The 21,578-nt window shown below is 41.4% G+C and overlaps 2 protein-coding genes across 14 annotated transcripts in view; one reads left to right on the top strand and one right to left on the bottom strand.

Annotated features, from left to right (window-relative positions):
* The window catches only part of LOC119012389 (MAM domain-containing glycosylphosphatidylinositol anchor protein 2-like), a 254,941-nt gene that overhangs the window by 124,971 nt on the left and 108,392 nt on the right, over positions 1–21,578 (bottom strand). The gene's annotated exons all lie outside the window — the stretch shown is intronic.
* Positions 3,897–14,467, top strand: LOC119012390 (low choriolytic enzyme-like). Its single transcript, XM_037086162.1, has 9 exons — positions 3,897–3,968; positions 11,490–11,664; positions 11,859–11,877; positions 12,004–12,066; positions 12,238–12,384; positions 12,495–12,612; positions 13,889–14,067; positions 14,155–14,236; positions 14,329–14,467. Exons 2-9 carry the CDS (start codon positions 11,602–11,604, stop codon positions 14,465–14,467), a joined length of 810 nt encoding a protein of 269 aa, XP_036942057.1. The 5' UTR covers positions 3,897–3,968; positions 11,490–11,601.

Raw genomic sequence — 21,578 nt, 5'->3', positions numbered from 1 at the left:
AAACCTCTAGGTGGTTACAAAAGGGACAAAAGTCAATTTCAGCTGTGTGATGAAACTGCACAATGCCAAAATAAAAAAGCTTAGTAATAACATATGAACAAAAATAAATAGGTTCAGTATTATTAGCCTGTTCGAAAAAAAAGAAAGGCAGACAAAGTCATTTCAGATGCAGCAAAAAAAGAAATTGGGTCCAAAAAACATGGTAACCCACTGCCCACTTTAAATCAATATCACTTATCACATATGATTGCTGCAATTAATAAAAAGTCATAATGAACACACGCTCGACCCATTCAAAACAGATTACTGTCCGAGGTTGTCAGGTGTTATCACACAACAACAAAACACACCAGTGCTTGATCTATTATTTAATATTTACTATAACAGACAGAGTAGAGACAAAGAGCTGTCAGTGTCAAAATAGTGAGTACACGAGTTTCAACCTGCTACAACTAGGATGTGTTTCTGTCTGCATTTTGCTGTTCTTGATGAAATATCAGAGTCACGTTGTGTAAATGTTTGTGTGTAACATGGCAGAAGGAGTCATGAAGAAAGAAGCTCAGTGACTCTTTGATTTCAGTGACACAGTGATAACGATCTAAAGTTGGCTGCCGTTAGTTACAGTAAGTTTCCGGTCGTACCAGAAGAAGTAAATCTCTGATGGCACAACTTCACCTTAAACATTATCCAAAAGGTTTAAGTTTACACTTCAAGTGGCTGCTCAGTTTTCACTGACTTCCTGCAGGAGATTAGGGAATCTCACACACTCACAGGTGGAAATTACAGGGGGGTACATAAGGTATAAGAGTCCGGACCCTTATATAGCTAACATCACAGTAAACATATCCTTTTAAACAGTATAATGATATGTCTTTGAAATACATAACATAGACACATAACAATGTGCTTTTCAGTGTTTGAAATATTGGGAACCCCGGTCATTTACCTGACAGTGTTTTTTGCTTCACTGCCTTCCAACCCTGCGCAGCCTCCCAGCTGATTCTCTGGGACTGTGTTGGTGCTGGAGCCTCTGGTAAGCAGTTACTGTGCAAAACTTAAAATAAAAGATGTGTCTGACATTTTTATTGATTTTCACCACCCAATGGAACAAAACACATTTAGTTATAACCAGACCACATTATGTTCAGTCTGTTGAATCTTGATCTTAATACATCTTACTACTACTGCTACTTTTGGCAGCACCTTCGGTGTTGGTGCTTGAAAGTTATTTGTATGGTATTTGTTTTCTGCTTTCTGTCCCTTCTTAAAGGGAAATGGAACGCCTGCCCTTGAACACAGTGTCTCTTCTTTAATCTCAGTATTCTAGATACATGCTTTTTACTGACTGAACTGTTTATGTTGACTGTTTGTTTGATTATCTTTCATTGCATTTTATCTATAATTAGAATTCTTTATATTATCTTTTTAATCAACTGTGGTTTGTGTGTATCTAAAGGTCTTTGCAATTTGCAATTTGAAAACCGATATATAAACAGAGGTATTATTACCATTATGTAAGCTCTGCTTCGGTCTTCACCAACTCCCGGCGGTTAAATGTGTCCGTCTGTTATTTGATGCTGGGTGGACGGCGAGAACTGGGTTTATTAGAGCTTTTTCAACAAAATTAGCTGCCTGCTGCTGGTGGAAACAAGCTTGAAGAGAGCATTGGGACTCAACCAAAACAGTAGAGTTTCGGGTCATAAAGCCAAAATAATGAGCTAACTAAAACTCCTCACAGAGCCGACCATGTCTGTCGCTACCTGTGAGTCTTTTCACAGTGCGCCAGGGCTGCAACTAACAACAGCGTCATTTGCTGTTGATTAAGCTGGGTGAATTGATCAGTTGATTAGTTCTATAAATATGTCGAATGTCTTGTTCCATCAACATCCCAACTATATTCAATTTACTGTCAAAAAAGGAGTAAAGACACCAGAATATATTCACATCTTAACAACCAAATAATACACTATCAAAATAGATTTTGTTACAAGGTAATGGTTATTCTATGATCAATCCAAAGTGATCATACAGAAGGTATTGAAGAACAAGACTGATGTCATCTTTCCCCTGTCATACCACAGCTGAGCACACTCCACCACATCCAATCTGAACACGTGTTATGGTTGAAGGCGGGTTGGCAGTGTCTTCTTAGGTGAAGCAGAACACTGGCATTTGTAAAAATCAGCGTGAATTCACTGGATTTTAACTCCGAGAACGGATAAACATGATCCATCGCCAAAGGCATCAGACTCTGGATTCTATTATTTTCGATGCTTCTCCCCTGCCTTACACTTTAGAAACTGTGTGAGCTTACAACACACCCGGCCCTCCCTACTGTATAATTGAGAAGCAACTCATCCGTGGGGTCATCCATGTGTGTACGGCCTTGAAATGGTTTGCCGACAGCACATGCATATTATTACATCAGGGGTTGTCAGAGCGTATTGATTACACACTGTAATGCACTTGCATGCACTCCTCGGCCTACACTGTTATTGTAAATGAGACTCTGTATAGATCCGGCTTCGCACTATCAGCACAGATCATCTATCACACGGTCTGCACCCCGGGCTGCAGAACACAGACATTCAGACGGTGCAGAGTCTGCAGCATCACAGAAAACACCACGTTTTCTTGCAGCTCAGCAGAAAAGGACTGACAGCCATTATTGTGATCAAGAGGGACATGTCAGGTGGTCCTTTTCTGTGGCACAGGCTTACTGTCATAAATCGGGTACTTGAGGAGAGATAGCTCATTAACACAGCAGAGGGGTTTTGTTTGTCAGATCGTTCCAACAGACAAGGAAACACCGCAAGAGCACAAGACAAACCATGCACAGATGTGGCTCGCAGTCCTGCTATTTATAGAAAAACAGACACACACACACAGACACACAGTAACAAAAACACATACCCATGTGAACGCACACACACCTTGTTACTATAAAATTAGGCCACCGTAAATCTGCCAATGCCCTGCTGAGAAGGAGAAAGAGAGAGGAGAGGGGATGAAGTGGGGAGATTTAGAGGACAGATTCATCTTTGCTCCTACATCTCAGCGCTGCACAGCAGGGGTTATGGACCTTGACTGCATACAACTGCATCCATTATGTTCATGCAAGCTTTATGTCATGCAAACCCGCACTGAGGGAAATGACACAAAAACGAGCTGAGCTTCATCTGATGTATTACTTTAAAAAGGCCGTTAGCAGATACTTGTTCTTTTACTCCAAATAAAAAAAAAAAATTTAAAAAACGTGTGAAGTTAACAGAGCAGAATATCAGGGAAAAACGCTGTGAGAAGCACTTTGGAGTTTGGCTTGGAGCGCTGCTGTGATGGCACTGTCTCTGTCCATGGTGCTGAAGCATTCAGCAGTTGTTATTTTAACCAGGCAGGAAGAGCCCGCTGAAAAAAAAAAAAAAAAAAAAAAACACAGCTAAGCCTGCTGCTGCCTACACTAATGTTACCCAATACAGCACTGTAGGCTTATTCTACTCCAGCACATGCATATATTAGGGATAGACCAATAAGTTATCAAGGAGACCAAGGAACCAATATTTGCAAAGTTTATACATTATAGCTCAGCGCATTAAGTACATCATCTTGGGTTCAATTTCCCTTTAACTGTAACACCAGCACTTTGTACATGTACCCTTAAATATACAAGCTCTGCTTTGAGTAACCGTCTGACCTTTTTATATTGAGATAAAATTATAGACCTTTTCTACAGCAGGCCTTGTGACTTAGCAGGAGAGGCCCAGGTGTAACTAATAATGCTAATTAGTGCTCTGTTCCAAGTGAGTCAGCCTTCATAATGCCACGGTCTGGATTTAGCTCACTTATTGTTATTAATTACACCTGTGCTTTTGCTGCCATGACATCTCAAAAAACGTCTTCTTTGAAATGCAGCATTTATCTTTATGCTTCTCCACCGTAATATGATGTAATTATGATTAAAACCTCCTTCTGTAAGTATAATATGAAAGATTATCAGGCTTCTCCAACTAAAATAGCATCTCAATTTAAGAGCTGTTTTTTATTACGTTCAATATAACTTCATCAAATGGTTGTGCAGGAAAAAAAAAAGGTGTAGCGCTACACAAACTACAGAAAAGGTATCTGCCAAATTTGCCCGAGCATGTGTTGTGAACTCAATCAGGAGGAGGTTCAGTTTGATTGAATATTGCTTGTTTTTGTCTGAAATGGGTAGAGATGTGGGAAGCTTTTGTCGACTAGGGGGTGAATGAATTGGTGAGGTACAAACAAACGCTCTACACACGACCTACTGCAGCAGAAACAGAATGCTTGAGCAGTACTAAAACCTCTCTACTGATCTAATGCTCATGTCAGTAAGGTGCAGGTGTGTGTTATAGGTCCAATAAAGTCAACATGAGCAGAGACCACTGACCACGTCCTTGGCTCGAGTCAGCCAGTACTGCTTTTATGAGAAATAAACTTAAAGGCCTTTACGAGGACATGATAATGGTAAATTCACACTCTCATTAAAATAAAGTTAAGCGTCGACTGCTAGCTCGTGGTATTATTAAGAAAAGGTCGTCAAGCTGTAGGTGTTTGCCCACCGTCAACAGCACACAGTCAAACACTCACAGCACGGCAGCCAGAGCACCAGTTAAGTAAGCCTTTGTGGGCTTTTCCTATCCCATTCTACCAGTCTCTCCATTCACCGTGCCACTTTGGCATAGTGGGGCCTGTTGTTGCAGTTTGATTTCCCTAAACAACACTAATCGGACATCTGTAGGGAAGGATAAAGCCCAGATTGGCTGAAACCATGCAGCAGTTCTCTGTCGATAGGCCCAACTCTGGCCAACACTCACACGATTGGCTGACGCGAGGCGGCAGCTTTCTTTATGGTTGGCTAGTAGAGGGCCAGCAACAGCTCACTGAGGATAGAGTATCTGGCAACCCTCTGAAGATTGGGTGCTTCCCGCCAAGAAACTGTCTTATGATTGGCTGTAGCGACTCCAGAGTGAACTGATTGTCCTATCAATGCCCACAGCGTGGGCTGGCTGACGGAACTGCCTGCTGGCTAGCTTTGCAATATGCAGCTATCCATAACACCTCCAGGGGGCATATATCCATGTCTATGTATGTGTGTGTGTGTGTGTGTGTGTGCGCGCATATGTGTGTGAGACTGTATACCATCCATAACTTTTCCATTGGGGAGGTGTGCAGCTAAGCCCTGCCAGCAGGCTCTAACACCTCATTATTCTAAGCCAGGCAGGAAATGGGTTTTAGAGATCTCTCACTGAGCTGTGCTCTTGGAAATGAGGGCTACAGGTCTCCCAGTATCAGCAGCACAGACCCAGGAAATGCCTATTTAGTTCATGTTCGCCACACTGCAGCACTCCACCAAGAATCAGGCCCAGTTGACTAGGCACGTAGTGTAATATCACAAAAACACAAACTGTTACAGTCTCGTGCAAATTAATATGGGTCTGAGGGTTTTTGAGATTTAATGAATTTGAAATTTTCCACTGAGTCTTGTTAACTGAAGGGTGCTTATTCAATGTGATGTTAAATACAGCTCAGCAAAATGATGAAGATGAAAAATAGCAGCGACTAAAGCCTCATTAGGGGATTTTCTACATTTGGGGTGAGTAAGTAAGCTCATGTAGACCGACTGAGTCGTTTAAGGAAGGAGGCAAAAAGAGGCGGGAGGGGGAAGACGCTTAAGAGACAGAAGAAAGAGGAAAGTTAAATGTTGACCACAATAAATAAACAGTGTTTACAATGTGGGATTATCTGTCAACAACAGATGTGACGTGGTGTTTTGCCATCACATATTTAGTCATATACGCTAAGTTATTCATTCATTCATATATTAAATGAAAATGATTAACAAACAAACTACTTAAGAGATTAGTTAAACAGAAGAAAAGCAAGCTGATCTGACATGACTTTAGGTCTAATACTTCCAACAATTTTGCTTTAAGCGACATGAACTCAGGACCTGAAGAGCCACTCCATTAAAGTGTTTGTTGGCAGAAAAAATGCCGTTCATGTGGTGACCGTGTTTCCCGACTCCTCCACTGTTCACATCAAAATGTGTGAAAACCGTTCCCTGACCAACCAGACCAGGAGTTGGTGAAAAACCTCTTAATAAACATTACAATGCAGATCACATGCACCACCCATTAGCATGGGTGTGACTAAGCCATACAAAATGCCTATAATCACTGTTTACCCACTACAGGCTTACAGTTGTGTACCTGCAAACAGACGACTTGCGTCATGTTATTTACAATCCCAAATTCTTCACAACACAGTTTGCTCTAAGATCAGGAGAGTCAACATCCAACCACGAGGCTGCACTACTTCTTAAAACCCCATCCTAACGTCCCAATTACAAAAAGTTTCAACACTAAACGTAAATAAATCCTTCCCCTCCCCTTTCAAATACGACCATGAGTCTGTCCTACCTGTTACAAGTTCACCTGTTTACCTGTGGAATATTGGCATACTGTTATACACTTTACAGTGATGGGAATGTTTTCAGGTTTAATGGTATTTCATCATGAAGCGAAGCATCTGACAAATGATCACTAATTGATCTAAAACCAAATGAGTTCCAAGAGACAATAAGAAGGATGAAAAGACAGAATGATCTGGAATCCCAGAGTATCTATTTAAAAAAAGAAGTCCAGCAGTGCCACACCTTATTCATAAGATTTAGGATACTTACACGAAAAGCATACCTTTATTAAGTATATTATATATTGGGCACCATATAATCTCCTGGCTCTCGCTGCCTCACATATCGACTGATCTGGATCGTCGTTTGTAAAATTCTTTAAATCTTTATAAATTCTGATGTGTTTCGAGAAGGGCAGATGATGCTGTCACTGTCACTGACGCAATGTGATTGTGATTTAGGGCTGTACAGATAAAACTGATTTGATTTGATGATCACAGATTGTAAAATTAGATTTTTAAGGGACAGACTAGGATAACGACCAGAAAACAAGCTCTCCTGGCTATGATGAAGGCGTGTTTGAGAAGAATAAACATTTTAAATGTTAGATTGATATAAAAAGGTCCTACAATTTAAAGTAATTATATCGTCTACACTGAAATGCAGATAGGATAGTTAGTTTCAGAGGCTGCAGCCCAGAGGTGGAGGGAAATGGGCAACCATTTCTCTAACATCATCAGCTCCAGATGGGCTGGGCTGGGGGGAAAGCGTGGGTGGGCAAAGTGGATGAGTCAGACTCTTCTCTCCTTTAACATCGTTTTTGAGGGATCCTTGAGGAAGGGGCATATTGAGTTAGTGGCAACCAATAAAAGTGTTTCATCCCTGAAAATACCAAAAATACCCCTAAATAACCCAAATACCTGAATGAGCTGAAGACAGTTTGCTCGAGTCGACCCTTTTTGATCAACTACAGACCTTGACAGACAAAAACAAATGCAGGTTAAGATCTTATACTGTTCACTTCATCTTCTTTTTTTTAAATTTTTTTCTTCACTGCTATTTTCTCTCAAGACAAAAACCTTTTATAGTATAATTTCACCAAATCCAAGCTCCAGACGCCTCATTCCTCAAACCGCAAATTATACCCCTGTAAGGACCGAGCGACTGGATTGTGGCTTATTCAATTGCATTTCCACAATAATACACCTGATTTAATTTACTGTTCGCGTAGCCCTTACAAGTCCGGTAATTCACGCCAATTAATAAGGCGTTCATATGCAGTGTATTTGTTCCTGTTTGTCTGGATGTCAATTAGTATGAGCAAGATGTTTGCATTCTAACATTGACTCCGCAAAGACACACAGAGAGGAGACAGACAGATTCAAAGATTTCGTAGAAGACAAAAAAACAAACAAATAAATCCTAACGCTGTAAAGAGAGAAAAATAAAAAAAAAACTTGTTACCCGCAGACATTAGATGAGAAATTAGTCAGCTTGTGGAGAAACAACGGGAGGAAATATCCGGTTTATTTGAAGACTCGCTGGTAAAGCAAAACACGTGATGAGTCAGATCACGGTGGATGGTTGCAAAATGAAAGCAAGTGTACAAAACAGTTAATTGTTATTTTGACATGCGGAGCGAAAGGCGAGCGAAGGGGAGAGTCAGTAGGGCATCTGTGTGGGGCAGGACCGCGAGAGGGGAAGAAGCCGTGAGTGAGTAAGAAGCAGCGGAGCGGGCTAATGCGTTTCCATGTCACAGGGCGGTTATCGTGGCAGCGGACTTCCTGGCACACACTCCCACTGAACACCAGTGCAGCCATTCCAAATGTTAAGCACATTGTTTAATAGTCCATTACGTAAATTGATATTGCTCATTGACTGTTGTCCTTGGCTGCCCACATAGTGTCAGAGAAAGAGACAGAGATGTACTGCAGCAGACTGGAGGGATAAACAGGGGGGAGGATGCCATCGCTGTTGTTTGGCGTTCAGGAACGACGTGCCAAAACTTCCCATCGGCTCCACTTCCCCCGAATACTTTTTTTAAAGACACAATAAATCAAAGTAGAATATTTGCAACTAATGATCATTTTATCAATCTGCAGTGTAAACTTTAGATAAATCATTTAGTTTAATGTGATGTTTTCAAGCAATGTATCTTCTTGGGAAAGGCTTGAATCAGTCAGTGTTTATCTTGGTTGAAAAAAGATTGATCAAATATTAAGACCGCCGCCGCCTGATGTGCTGGTGATTGACAAATCGACTGATTGTTTCAGCTCAATTCAGTTCACTTCCACACGAGACAAAGGAGAAACAGCTCAGGCTGGAGAAGCTGGAACCAGTGAATGTTGACTCAATTGACGAATTAAATCACAAATCACTCCATCAGGTGATAGTCAGAGCTCTAATATAACACTACACAGCAAAATTGCAGAGTTACAGAGGAGTTATTTCAACTTTTGTTTGGTTCATTCAACTCCAATATGAGTTATTCCTCAAAAACTCCTGGTGTTGTTACATGGAGTCAAACACCCTTTGATTTTCAGCAGTTTGAAAAATGTCACCAATATTTCGCAGAGCCCAATAACATCTTCAAATTGCTTTTTTTTCCCAAACAAAATCAAAAAAGTCCAAAACCCAAAAACTCAAGGACAGGCAGCAAATCTTCACAGATGTTACAGATTCTTAAGATCATGGAACCAGCACATGTTTGGATCTGTGCAACCCCAACAATAAAAAAAATATGTTGAATCACAGATAAAAAGAACAACTAAGTGTTGTTCCCTGCACATTTTGAAATGTGTGCATGATCATAGTTGATGTTTAAGTCAACTGAACCAATGAAAAAGGAAGACTTAAGTAGGACAAACTACACCTCAGACTGTGCTGTAAAATATATTATACAGTTGTACGCTGACAAGTTAGAGTTTCCTGAAGCTACTCCTCTGCCTCACAAAGTGCAGATGTTTGAGGAGAAATTGAAAAATCTTTGTTGGGAGCACTAGACTGACATCCAATTGAATAAGATCTACTTCCCCCTGCAGTTAGAGAGGTATTAGGAATAAAGCTCAACCGAATGGATGGGTCATACATCATTGAGCATTACTCGTGCTGCGTCTGTGCCTCTAAAACACAAAGTGGATTACCTGTGCACCCACGCGGATCGCCCGAATTCAACAAGCACATACAGGACTGTACAGGCAACGCCCACACACACACACACACACACACGGGCACATATAGACGTGCATGTGTAGACTGCATGATGCAAACACTGTAAAGCTGTACAAACCTATAGGGTTTTACTGGGCTGCAGTAAAGGGAGTTCACACATACAGCACCTGCAGTCCATCTCTCTTTAGGGGACATATACACACACACACACACACACACACACACACACACACACACACAGTGCAATTTTTGTTCCCTGATAATAAATGCCACATTATTGTGATGTACAGCGGAGGACCACGTCGTATAAAGGTTGCCGTGATGGAATCTCCGTTTGAAGCTGCCGGCCTTGACATGCGGAATCAGATCCTAAAACTGTTTATGGCGCTATGAAGCCAGACAGCATCCCTCTTCTCTTGTAAACAATCCACTGGAAGCTGATGATTTATAAGCCAGGCGTCCAATAAATCTGAATACTCATCTCTCTAAACAACCCATTTCTGGATTTTGAGATTTCAGATGCCTGTTTTTTCCCGTTAATCACAGTCTGGGGGGGCCAAGGCCCGGCCTCTCCGGCGGAGATCACAACAGATGCAGCAGCAGCAGCAACAGCGGTGACTCAATAATAAATCCGCAACTTTACAGCCAGTCACTAATTGAGTCATTATTAAACAACACATTTTTAAATGGAGCCGCACAATAATGCAGTGGGTCGCCTGCAGTGTAAACTAAAAAGCTCTAAAGGGCTGTAAAGGCCACAGTGGCTGTTTAGCCCTGATAGTATCTTTAGTGCTGCAGTTGTCTGTAATGAAGCCAAAATTTGGATCAAAAAGCAAGTTTGTTCTGATACCAACACTTCAGAGAGTGTTTTTTTTTTTTTGGCATAATAAAACACAAATTTTCTAACTGGTACAAAAAACAGAGCAGTGTGGGGAGTAACGGCACAGCAGCTCCAAACCGAAGAGATGTTCAAAGTGGTGGAGCAGCTCCCCCCCAGGAATCAACAGGAATCTAATAACAAACTTGATTTTTTGATGCAAATTTTTAAAAACACTTTTTGAAAACTCATGTGATGAATTTAAGAGATGCTGATATTAAAATATGGTTTGACCAAGATGGTAGGGGGCTGAAAAAACTAACTACAGAGCCAAAAAGTAATCATATATTTACAGTATCAAAACAGCTGTGGAGGATGGAGATTGGAGATTGGAGAGAGAGGGGAAGATGGATGGAATCAAGCCTGGGTGAACAGGTCTACCATAATATTACTATTTCAAGTGCCTAAACTAATATCCTTAAATATCTTATTTTGTTCAACCATCAATCAACACAACAATATTGATCTACACATACAACAAATACTCATATTTGAGAAGTTGAAACCAGCAAATATTTGGCATTTTTTCTTAAAAATGACTGAAGCGACTGAACAATTTTCTAAATAGTCAATGAACTAATCCATTAACTGCCTCAGCTCTTATTTCAAAGACACAACATTCATTCTTTAGGACTGAAACAGTGTTTTTAAATTGCCATTTTTAAGGAAAGGAGGATTTAAGGCTGAATTCACATCAATGCCTGCAAATCTATAATACGGCCGCAGCGCTGTTTGTTTCAGATGGTGTATCTGTTATTTTTGGAATAAAACTTTGGGACAGGCCCAGATCTCATGAGCAAACCCCCCGCTGGTTAAGAAGGCCATCTGAAATCTGATGCTAAGTGAGCCGACAGCAGCCCTTTTTCACTGTAATCCGCCAGAATAAGATTATCCTTGTATAGCGACAGTGGGCCAAGGGTGGGGAGGGCATTCCCATCAGCTGTGTGTCTAAGACAGAGCCCATTGAACACCTACTGCTAATCTCTGTACAAACACACACCCTGACAGCACTAAATAAAAACTCAGCCCTGACTGGACTTCAGCATCAGTCCTCAGTGAGACCAGTGAAGTCTTCGAAAGCATCATCTCAAGCGTTCAGCACCTTCAGAAAAACAAAAAAATGGACCTGAGAGCAACAGTCTCTCTTCTTCTGCTGCTGCTTCTGGGCCTCTGTAACGCTCAGGTAAGAGATAACCCTTCATATATACTGTACTAGAACAGCCTGTATGCAGTGTATGTATGTAATGAATGAAAAGTTATGTCCCACATAATGGCTGTCTATCTTGGTCCAGATCAGTGCATTAGACCGAGTTTAAAATACTGTAAAATTGAGTAAAGTGCTTTGTGGGGTTTTTTTCTCTCCATTTTTTTCCACAGGATCATGGCGCTGATAATGGTAAGTGACCAAATCTAAGTGCATCTCTTTGCAGCCATGTCTAACAGGCCAGATCGAACAGATATAACACTGTCTGTCAGTGTGAAAACACAGTTGTGTAACTTGTGCTTTGCTTCCATTGATTAGAGATCTCAGTGGAGAAATCTGACATGGAGGACGTTAGCGAGACTATTCTGAGGATGAATAATGGTGAGTTTTCAAAAGAGATATTACAAGGACAGCTCAACATTAGTTTCTCACAGAATAAGTGCAACTGCTCTGCATAATAGAAACCATTTATATCATATGAAACGCATCTTTGACACACACAGAAATGGCTTGATGTTCAGACAGATCAGAATGCATTTTTCTTCCTAATAGGATCTACTGATTTTCTGCTGGAAGGAGACGTAGTTCTTCCAAAAACCAGGAATGCTATGAAGTGCTTAAGTAAGGCGTACAGCTGCCTGTGGCCGAAGTCTGCCAACGGGAATGTGGAAATCCCTTTCCTTTTAAGCAGAAAATATGGTAGGCTTGACCTTTTAAGGTACCACATCACTGGAACCGGATACTGCATATTAACATGTCTCACATACTGACCGGACCGTTTCACTGAAGTACTTTCTCCACAATTTCAGATGACAGTGAGAGGCGTACAATTGTAAAGGCCTTGAAGGACTTTGAAACTAAAACCTGCATCCGCTTCGTTCCTCGCGCAGCTCAGAGAGCGTACTTGAGCATTGAACCGAGATATGGGTGAGTCGAAAACTAAAGCGCTCTCACATGTGAAGGGAAAAAACTGGAGAGCAAACAATGTAATTCCAACAATAACAGTGAAATTGCTTTATTTCACCTTAACATAACATTTCTCAATCCAAAGTCTTTGAGCTGCTGTAATGCAGACGGACATTTGATGCTACACAGAGGCATGGGTTGATCACTGGACAGACACAGGCCTAGGAGCCAGGCATCAAGGGGGCCCCTGGGCCAGAGCCTCCGTCTGAAGTGACAAAGTCGTGTTGCAAAGTCAGATCTCAGTTCATAAGTAGTTCATCTTTGAATATTCATATGGTTTTAATGAAGTTTCCTTCGCTGCTGCACAGCACACTGAAGCTACAGTAACGTATTATTCAGATAAACAGTAACGTTAGTGAAGCTGTTTGATTCAGTTTGACGGCAGAACAGTTCTGCTTCTCTGGCTTCCTCTGGTGACTTCTTTTAATATTTTGTGTATAGCGGTCTAGTTTAAATATAGCACATCTGCACATAGGAGTGGAAACAAAGCGACTACTAAAGGGGGCGCAAAATTGACCATGACGAGACACAAAACGGCTACAAAGAGATGCAAAACGACTACGGTACAAAACACCACCAGAGGTTACAAAACAACCACATAGCACAACTTCAATCAGCCCAAAAACTACAAAGGGACGCAGAACAACCACAAAGACACATAACAACTACAAAGAGGAGAATGACTACAAAGACACAGCCGTGTTGTGTGTACCCATTTTGCATCCCTTTCAGTCTGGAGGTTATGCTCCTATAGAGGAAGGGTGGAGGCCCATTATCATCCGTCCACACAGGTTAATGCTCCAACCTGCATTAAGCTTTAACTACAGCACAAAGTGCTTTTTTTTAATCCAGCCCTCTCCCCTTCAGCCGGTCAAAATGCTACCCAAGCATTTGCAGGTCCTCTCTGTAACCTCTCTGCCGTGAAAACAGCAAACAATCCGAGCTGAGCATCGGCTCACAACTAGAGCTTTAAAACCAAATGAAAGAGTTGGTAAACTGCAGGTTTAGATCCACAACAGCTGTTTTTTCCTGTTTGTACAAATAATGCATCTGTAGTTTACTCAGCTCCACGCAATGCTAACAGCAATTAAAACATCATCATAAAGCTCATTATTGAAGCATTTCCACACAACATGACTGAAAACATAAATTTAATTTATCTATTAACGAATTGTCAAGTTTCATGTAGTTGACTTCATGTTCTCTGTCTCTCTTTCGCTGTCGTCTACACTATCAGCTGCGCCTCTTTACTGGGTCGTACTGGAGACAAGCAGGTGCTGTCGCTGCAGAGGTACGGCTGCGTGAGTCAAGGCATCATCCAGCACGAGACGCTGCACGCGCTGGGTTTCTACCACGAACACACCAGGAGCGACCGAGACCAGTACATCAAAATCAACTGGGACAACATCAACCCACGTAGGAGCCGATGCCGATTATGATTGATTGACTCAAACTGATATAATCTGATTCTGATTGACTTTATCTTTTTTTTTTTGCAACCAGATTTTACCTTCAACTTCAAAAAGCAGGACACAAATAATCTCAACACTCCGTATGACTACTCCTCTATTATGCACTATGGAAGGTAAGGAAGGACAAAACAGTCTTGGAAAAAAAAAAAAAAAGTCCATGTTTAATCAACTGTTTTTTTTTCATTCCCATTGTTTAAATCCGCAGAACCGCCTTTGGAACGCGACGATCAGAAACCATCGTTCCCATCCCTGACCCCTCTGTTGCCATTGGAAACAGGGACGCTCTGTCCAAAACTGACATCTTGAGGGTCAACAGGCTCTACAAGTGCTGGAACTACATGTGATAGAAGATTACGGCAGAATGTTTTACATTTTCACATGACAATAAAGTAGTTAATGCATTAATTTTTTTGTATTTTGTCATTTAAAGAGTATCATGTGTGCATTCTATGGAAACAGTCAGATCTGTGTTCAAAGCAGATCTCCGATTTGCTACCTTGGAGAGTACAAATTTAAAACAGAAGATTAGAGGCATGAGGTTTGATAGATGTGGATGTTTACAAGGCGGGGACGCTAAAATATATCTTGGGGTTCTGCTGCTTCAATTCTGAGCATTTTTGTTTAAAACGTAATCATGCTTATTTTCACATTTGTGATTTCATTTTTGGATACCACTCAAATAGATTTACAACACATCAGTTTTTCTCAGCACAGCAGGGCCTCTGTCTGAAACACTTTTTTAGCTCCTGTCTCTTTAAGGCCCCACCACCAGTACACCCAGTTTGTCCTGATTGGTCGGCTCAGGCAAACTCCAGCTGGCGCTGTCCTGTTTTCAGCTTGCATGCATGTATATATATATCACGAGTGAGATGGTGATGTAGTCTGATGTCATGGAGTCATGGAGATTAGATCCAGAACATCTGACGAGGCGTTTAAAGCACTTTGGGAGAGAGGAGCTCCCGTTGGCTTGACTTTTTAGGTTTCAAGAACCTATAATTATATATTAATGGAAAAACAAACAAACAAAAAAAATCAATAGATCTCCTTTAATCTGTCTCCTACAAACCCCCCCCAACATTATGGGGGAGAAAAAACTTAAAAACTTACTACTTACTAAAAACTTGTGAAGTTCTAACTCACTCTGTGTGGAGTTACGCTTTACAGTATGTACATCCACCAGAGAACAAAATAAGCCAGCAGGATTATGCTTGACTTTATTTCTTTTCTTCTAAATTTAATTTGTTTTCTTACTTCTCTTACTTATGTTTATTTCTAAGAAAAAAAAAACTTTATCGATTTTTTTGGGCAGGCTGTAAAATCCTGCCGCGCATAAGAAATGTTTTATATTTGTTTTTATTACTACATACTTTCCTATTGCGCCGTATTACTGTCAGTACGAAACCGAAAGTTGGGAAATGCTGGCAAAGGACAAAGAGATGAATTGAATTAGAAAAAACGAAGAGAAAAAAAAAAAAAAAAAAGACTGTGGGGCAAATATGTGGCAATATCTTCATAATTGAGTTCATTTCCATTTCTGCTCCAAGTAATTATGTTTGGGATTTGTACACTGGTTTAGTGTACAACAGCGTTTTATCAGAGTGGATCTGCACTGCAATGCATTCATCCAGCCAAACTCTGCGGGGCTGCCTCTCTGCGGAAAGGCGTAGATGTGGCACAACCGAAAGATAAACCCCCTCCTCGCACTGCTCCTGAACCCTGCAGAGACATTAGTTTCTCACTTGGCCACATCCCACACTCTTTCTTGAATGTGTTTTTTTTTTTTTCTTCTTCTTCTTCTTTCTTTCACACTTTGAAATCCTACGCAGTGTTTTCTTCTGCATCACTCCAGCGAGAGAGAGAGAAAGAGAGAGAGGGAGAAGTGTTGGGTGAGGAAGGAGTGGCGTGGGAGTGTCAGGGTGAGATAAGGGAGGAGCGTGTCCCAGAGAGAGAACGGATTCTTATCAAGCAATTAAGCCTCCTCTCATGATGTGTGAATGCACCAACAATCATGACAGCGTTGCATGTATTTTCTCCGGTGTTCTGGCTTAAATGCAGCTAAAGAGGCCACGGCACCGGCACAGTGCTCCGAGAGAAGCCAGAGAATCTGTATAGTTCAGATGGACACGAGGCCTTTAATGTTTCATAAAGCAGTTTCAGCTCCTATCAATCGTTCCGCACATGAAATATTTAAAAAAAAATCTTCTTGTTTATTGAAATATTTAACGCTCCAGGCTCTGTTCACGCTCCAAGAAGCGGCGAGAGACTTTCTCGGCTGCCTCTAAATTAAAGTATTTCTGCAAATCCTGATTAAATTAAGATTACCATTGAGAGGCAGAGATCCCATGACTCAAGTACAAACAGGCCACCAAAGGAACACAGCGAAATCGGCGAACGTTTCGATCAAAGTGTCCAATGAGAGTCGTCCTCTCTGAGATGTGTGGCTGAAGTAAACTGAAACACATCCAATGGAATATTTCATCTTTCCTTTGATTGTTGAAGTGTGACTCGGTTTGTTTTTTTTCTGGAGTTGCTGAAACCTTTTAAAACTTTAAAAATATGAAAATGGAACCCTGATCTCCAGCATGTCCCTGTTTTATTCTGTTTTAGTATTACCAACCGTGATCTGATAACAGCTTTAAAGCATTGTCTGCAAGGCTTTTACAGATGCTCTTTGACCGTACTTTAAAGGGCAGTGTGTATATGACCGGCAGGGTCTCCTGAAGGATGTCTGTTCTAATGAGAGCAGGCCGAGCGGAGCCAAACGCGGTCTGATCTGTGATGTCACTGGTAATATGCTGGCAGGCCATAACCGCTGGCTGGCTGAGCGGCATTATTAACACAGATCAGTGTACCTGCCTCTCTTCAAACATGATAAGCTTCAGCACACAGCTCTCCTCAGTTCACTGCCTAATACCCACCAATAGGAAATTAAAATGTTCCCTACAAGTGGTGCTACCATCTCAGCCGGTGCAGCCTTGGAGACTGTCTTTTCTGTGAGCAACGTTTGGTGGACAGGTTTCTGAATTTCCTGGAAAAAACACGCTTTCAAAATAAGACCCTTTTAAATTGCAAGTTGATACGAGTGCTTTTAAAGGATATTTTACTTTAACACATTCCTACTGGCCATGAAGAGATCGACAAAATTATCACACTCATAAGTCAGTCATCTGAACGCTCTCAGGGGAAATCATTGTCCCCAAGGTCCATCGTCAATTGAAGTCCACAAATCATTTTAGGAATCATTCAAAGAAGATGCCCGAGGATCATACGTTTTCTTTGGTATCAAAGCACTGCACAGTTATATGCACATCCATGGGTCTACTGTTTATGGAACTGATAATAGTTTATATATTTTTTTAATTCAAAGTACAAAAAAGTAAACTTACACACTTTTAATGGCACCACTTTGCCATAATGCAAGCTCAAATAGGCAACGCTGTTTCAGGAACGGTGATATATGACGTTTTGGGATTCATTCAGTTGAGTGAGGGGAAGTGTTGCTCAAGTTTTAGTGAACATGGGAACTAGCTCCCATCAGCTTACGTCCTCAAAAGCACATACTGACTAATATATTTTTTGGCAGTAAGACTCAGAACATCCCATCAACATGGTGCTTTTTATTCCCGGACCACTCACACTCCACTCTATTTATTCAGATATGTCCGCAACTCAATTTCAAATCATGTAAAAAAGCTTTTAAAATATCAAAAAAAAAATCATACAACTCATATGCAAATAGATGGCATTTACCCTAACCCTAACCATCATGAAAATAATCTATGACGTGTCTGTAAATAAAGAGAGTAAAAGCAAAGTTTAAAAGCAAAGAGTCTTTTGGCAAAATAAGAAATCCCTCTCTTTGTCACCATCACTTTTGCAGCAGCTCAGCAAAAAGAAAACAGTGTCTGGGGAAACATAAAAAGAGAGTACAAAAAAAAACAGTGAGAAGTGTTGTTGAAGTCACGGAGTTGTGGAATGCATTTTTTCGCATGGAGCTTTGGACTTTATCTCGACTCTTTTGTATCAAAATCGCATCAGAAAGGGACCTCATCATGGGAAGAACGAATGATAACACCATCTGGTTCCTCTGTAAATGTACATATGGATATGTAAGCATTGACATCCTTTAAGACAGAATGTGTATTAAGCTGAATAAAAAACATACGGTAGCTTCTTCCTGAATATATTCTAAAAGCCTAATAACCAACAAGAATTTCCAGGGGGGGAAAAAAAACAAAACAAACGCTACAGAACATTTGACTGTGCAGTCTGTGCTGTGCTTCTTTCAAAGCCTGTCCTGGGTCACAAGCAAGTCAGCTGCTGAAAAGTGTCCCTTTTGATGGTGATGAAAGCGGCGCTCACCCCCCCAAAAAAACCTAGTAAATTTAGTTAAGGAGGCAATCAAAAGAAATAACAGATTGGCATACAAATTCAGTGAGTCTTTGTTGTTGCTCTGCTGGACCCAGTGGAAACGATTAGCGGGCTGAGAGATCGAAGGCAGGCGAACTCTAACATGTGCTATTGTTGAAGCTTTCATGAAGTTTCATTTAACTTCAACTCTGCAGATCTGAGGAGGCGGAGGAGACACATATACGAGCTTCTGAGACGTCTGAACCGAGAATAGCATGCTGACAAGTTACTGTCTGTTGTCACCACATTCTCAAGACTCATAAATATTTCATGCACTGTGTTCACTGACGCTGATATCGTGGTTGACGCTACTTTATTCGGACAAGAGACTGAAAAGTGCGCGAGATCTATTAACCTATGTTTTATTTAGAGGCCACATGGCGTTCTCTTTGCCTGCGTGTGTCAAAGAGAAATTATCTTTTAAAAAGGCCTTTGTACAATGTGTAAATCAGACCGAGGCATTAGTCTACAATCCCTCTGAGCTGTGTTCGTAGAGCTGCACCACATCTCTGTTTGTCAGCACTGAGGAATTGCAGCTGTCGAGAATGACGCGGTCCCATTAGTGACGGAATCCGAGCTGAGACGGAGCCAGACAGAAAGCCGCTGTGGGGACAAGATGATAACAAGGTACTCATTGGAGATGTGAGGGATGGTGTTTGTGCATCACTCTATGTGTGATGAGAATGGGGCAGGAGGAGGAGATGGAGGGGTTAAGATAAAGAAAGAGAGTGAGAAGGCGTGAAGAATGAAAAAGAGCGGGTGGGGGGGACGGATGGCGGAGATAAGATGAGACAAATAGAGAAGGGAACAATGAGACTCGGGGAGCAAGAGGGAGTGACTGGGACAGTAATCAGCGGATGGCAACACCAAAGCGGGCGAATCAAAGCGGAGACTGAGGCAAGAGAGTTTGGCGAGAGATGGAGAGAGACACAGAGGGCCAATAGGCAGAGCCCTGAGAGACTGGCAGGTTTATTCACAGGGAGTTACTGATCTCTCGTGCTGCAGATTGTCTCACCTCTGAGGTAAGCTGTGTGTAACGGAGCCGGATAAAGGACGCAGGGATGCCACAAGGGCCGCACAGGAAATCACTACAACAGGCTGCAATCTCACACTAAGGGATGAAGCCCATCAATGTACATTAATCTGTACATAATAAGCAGGCAACGTAAACTATCCATACAATCAACGGGGTAGAACTACAGTTTGTTAGCTGTCTGCACTTATTATAAGAAGCTAAATGAGAAGCAGCTAACAGTGTCGCTGCTTTGAGAAAATTAATTAAACACCAATGCGATAATAGGTGTTGTAGGCCAGCTGCTACCATGCAACCTTTCTTTGGCTTTTTTACAGTTAATTGAACAAAACACCCGGCGAGACTGACACTCTGCCACGTTGGCTCTCAGTTTAGTCGGGCAGTTGTGATTTATAATGCCTCACTTCATCTCACCAAGTTTGAACTAGGCTACCAATTAAAGCGGTGTTTACTGCACTTAAAAGCAGGTCGAGACCAACCTCACAGGGAGCACAGGAGCCACTAATGGGCTGGGATGGACATAACTGAAAACAGAATGTGATAATGTGCTAATCCTTTTTGAAAATCGAGAACAGTACAAAGAGAATTCACTGAATGTATTACCTCATCAACGTCATTTTTTATTTTTTGTTTCATCTGAACTCAGTGCCAGTGACATGTTTCAGTGTCGGGACAGGGGCAAGAACAGACTAATGCTAAAAAATACAGTTTGGAACATGCCACAGGTAAACAGGTATCCTAGAAAGGCTTGGTTGTTGGGGAAAGGTGCACCACTTTGTGAAACACATGACTATACAAAGGTTATTACAACATGGCCTCAGGAGCACAGTGTTGCAGCTCTTTCGCACAACAGCATTGGAGTTATTTGACTTCAGGAGGAGTTGGGACTGTGTAGCTGCTTCAGTGGTGAAACTGTCAATTTGCTGTTGGAGAAGAGACTGGGGGGCCTCAGGTAGAGCTGGAGTATCAATACTGCGAAAATGAGTGTTGAAACCATTTCAAATATTCAGTAACACTGCGTTTTAGTTGCTCTGTACAAACGCCAAGCTCCAAATGTTCTCCTCACAGACACACAGAGCAGGTCAAAAACCCAAATGTTTTGAAGCACCGATTAAAAATAAATGAAATCAAAAAAAATATTCATTCATACATCAGGGAATCCACACTGGAGCCAGCTTGTAACGCTTTATAATAAACATTATCCATCAATGGTAAATCTATAGTTACTTAAACTTAAGTTTCGATCATTTATCAATCATGGTTATTGTAAAGCTTTCCCAAAATCTGGCTGACTGCAGGTGTACGTTGACCTGACAGCAACAAAACATGTGACAAACTAGCGTTAACATCTGCTTGAATGAGTTGAGTCATCCTCTATACGTGCGTCAAAGAGGCGACGCTGTCAAGAGTGACACGCAGGTGCTCAGGAGCGTATGTTCTCTAAGTGCCGAATGCTAAAAGAGCATGCTATATGTGAGCGGTGTATCGGTGCATCTGAACGCGCATACTAAAGGTGGGATTGTATAATTACTGCTATAAAAATATAATTACAACCTTGCAATGCGGCAATTATATGAGGTAATTACACAGGTTGTATGGATCTGACTTCTATGAGCAGCCGAGTGGATGACAGCTTCCGATCCCCACGAAGCCTTGCAGGGCCCTTTATTTCACGTTATATTAATAGCACCTCTCTCGCTTTCATATTCAGGAAGCCTTGTCTTACAGCTTCAGCTAATTATCATGGCGGTAGGCTGTACTTCACTCTCTTTGTCCTTGGTGGACTTGCCAATACACCCAGGTGGATTGTGATCGTCAGACAGCCGCTTCTGATTTTCTGTTGATTATGCATCCTCTTTTTTTTCTTTTTTTTTTTTCAGTGGCATGCTTAATTAGGTTTCTGGTGATGGCTCCCAAATCACTTTTAAGCCGATAACATAGATCGTCAAACTGTGGTTTGATCACAGCACAGTCGCATCATGAGCAGAGGAGAAAAAATCCAATGAAACGGG

The sequence above is a fragment of the Acanthopagrus latus genome, chromosome 22 (assembly GCF_904848185.1).
Source record: "Acanthopagrus latus isolate v.2019 chromosome 22, fAcaLat1.1, whole genome shotgun sequence".
Lineage (NCBI taxonomy): Eukaryota > Metazoa > Chordata > Actinopteri > Spariformes > Sparidae > Acanthopagrus > Acanthopagrus latus.
The sequence above is the reverse complement of the archived record's forward strand: the minus strand, read 5'-3'. Positions and strand labels throughout refer to the sequence as shown.

Bases quoted from the DNA above. Each gene is read 5' to 3' on its own strand.
- LOC119012390 (XM_037086162.1), top strand. From the start codon at position 11,602: ATGGACCTGAGAGCAACAGTCTCTCTTCTTCTGCTGCTGCTTCTGGGC. The intron at 12,613-13,888 runs GTGAGTCGAAAA...CTACACTATCAG, and splicing joins AGCATTGAACCGAGATATGG to CTGCGCCTCTTTACTGGGTC. The intron at 14,068-14,154 runs GTAGGAGCCGAT...TTTTGCAACCAG, and splicing joins CTGGGACAACATCAACCCAC to ATTTTACCTTCAACTTCAAA.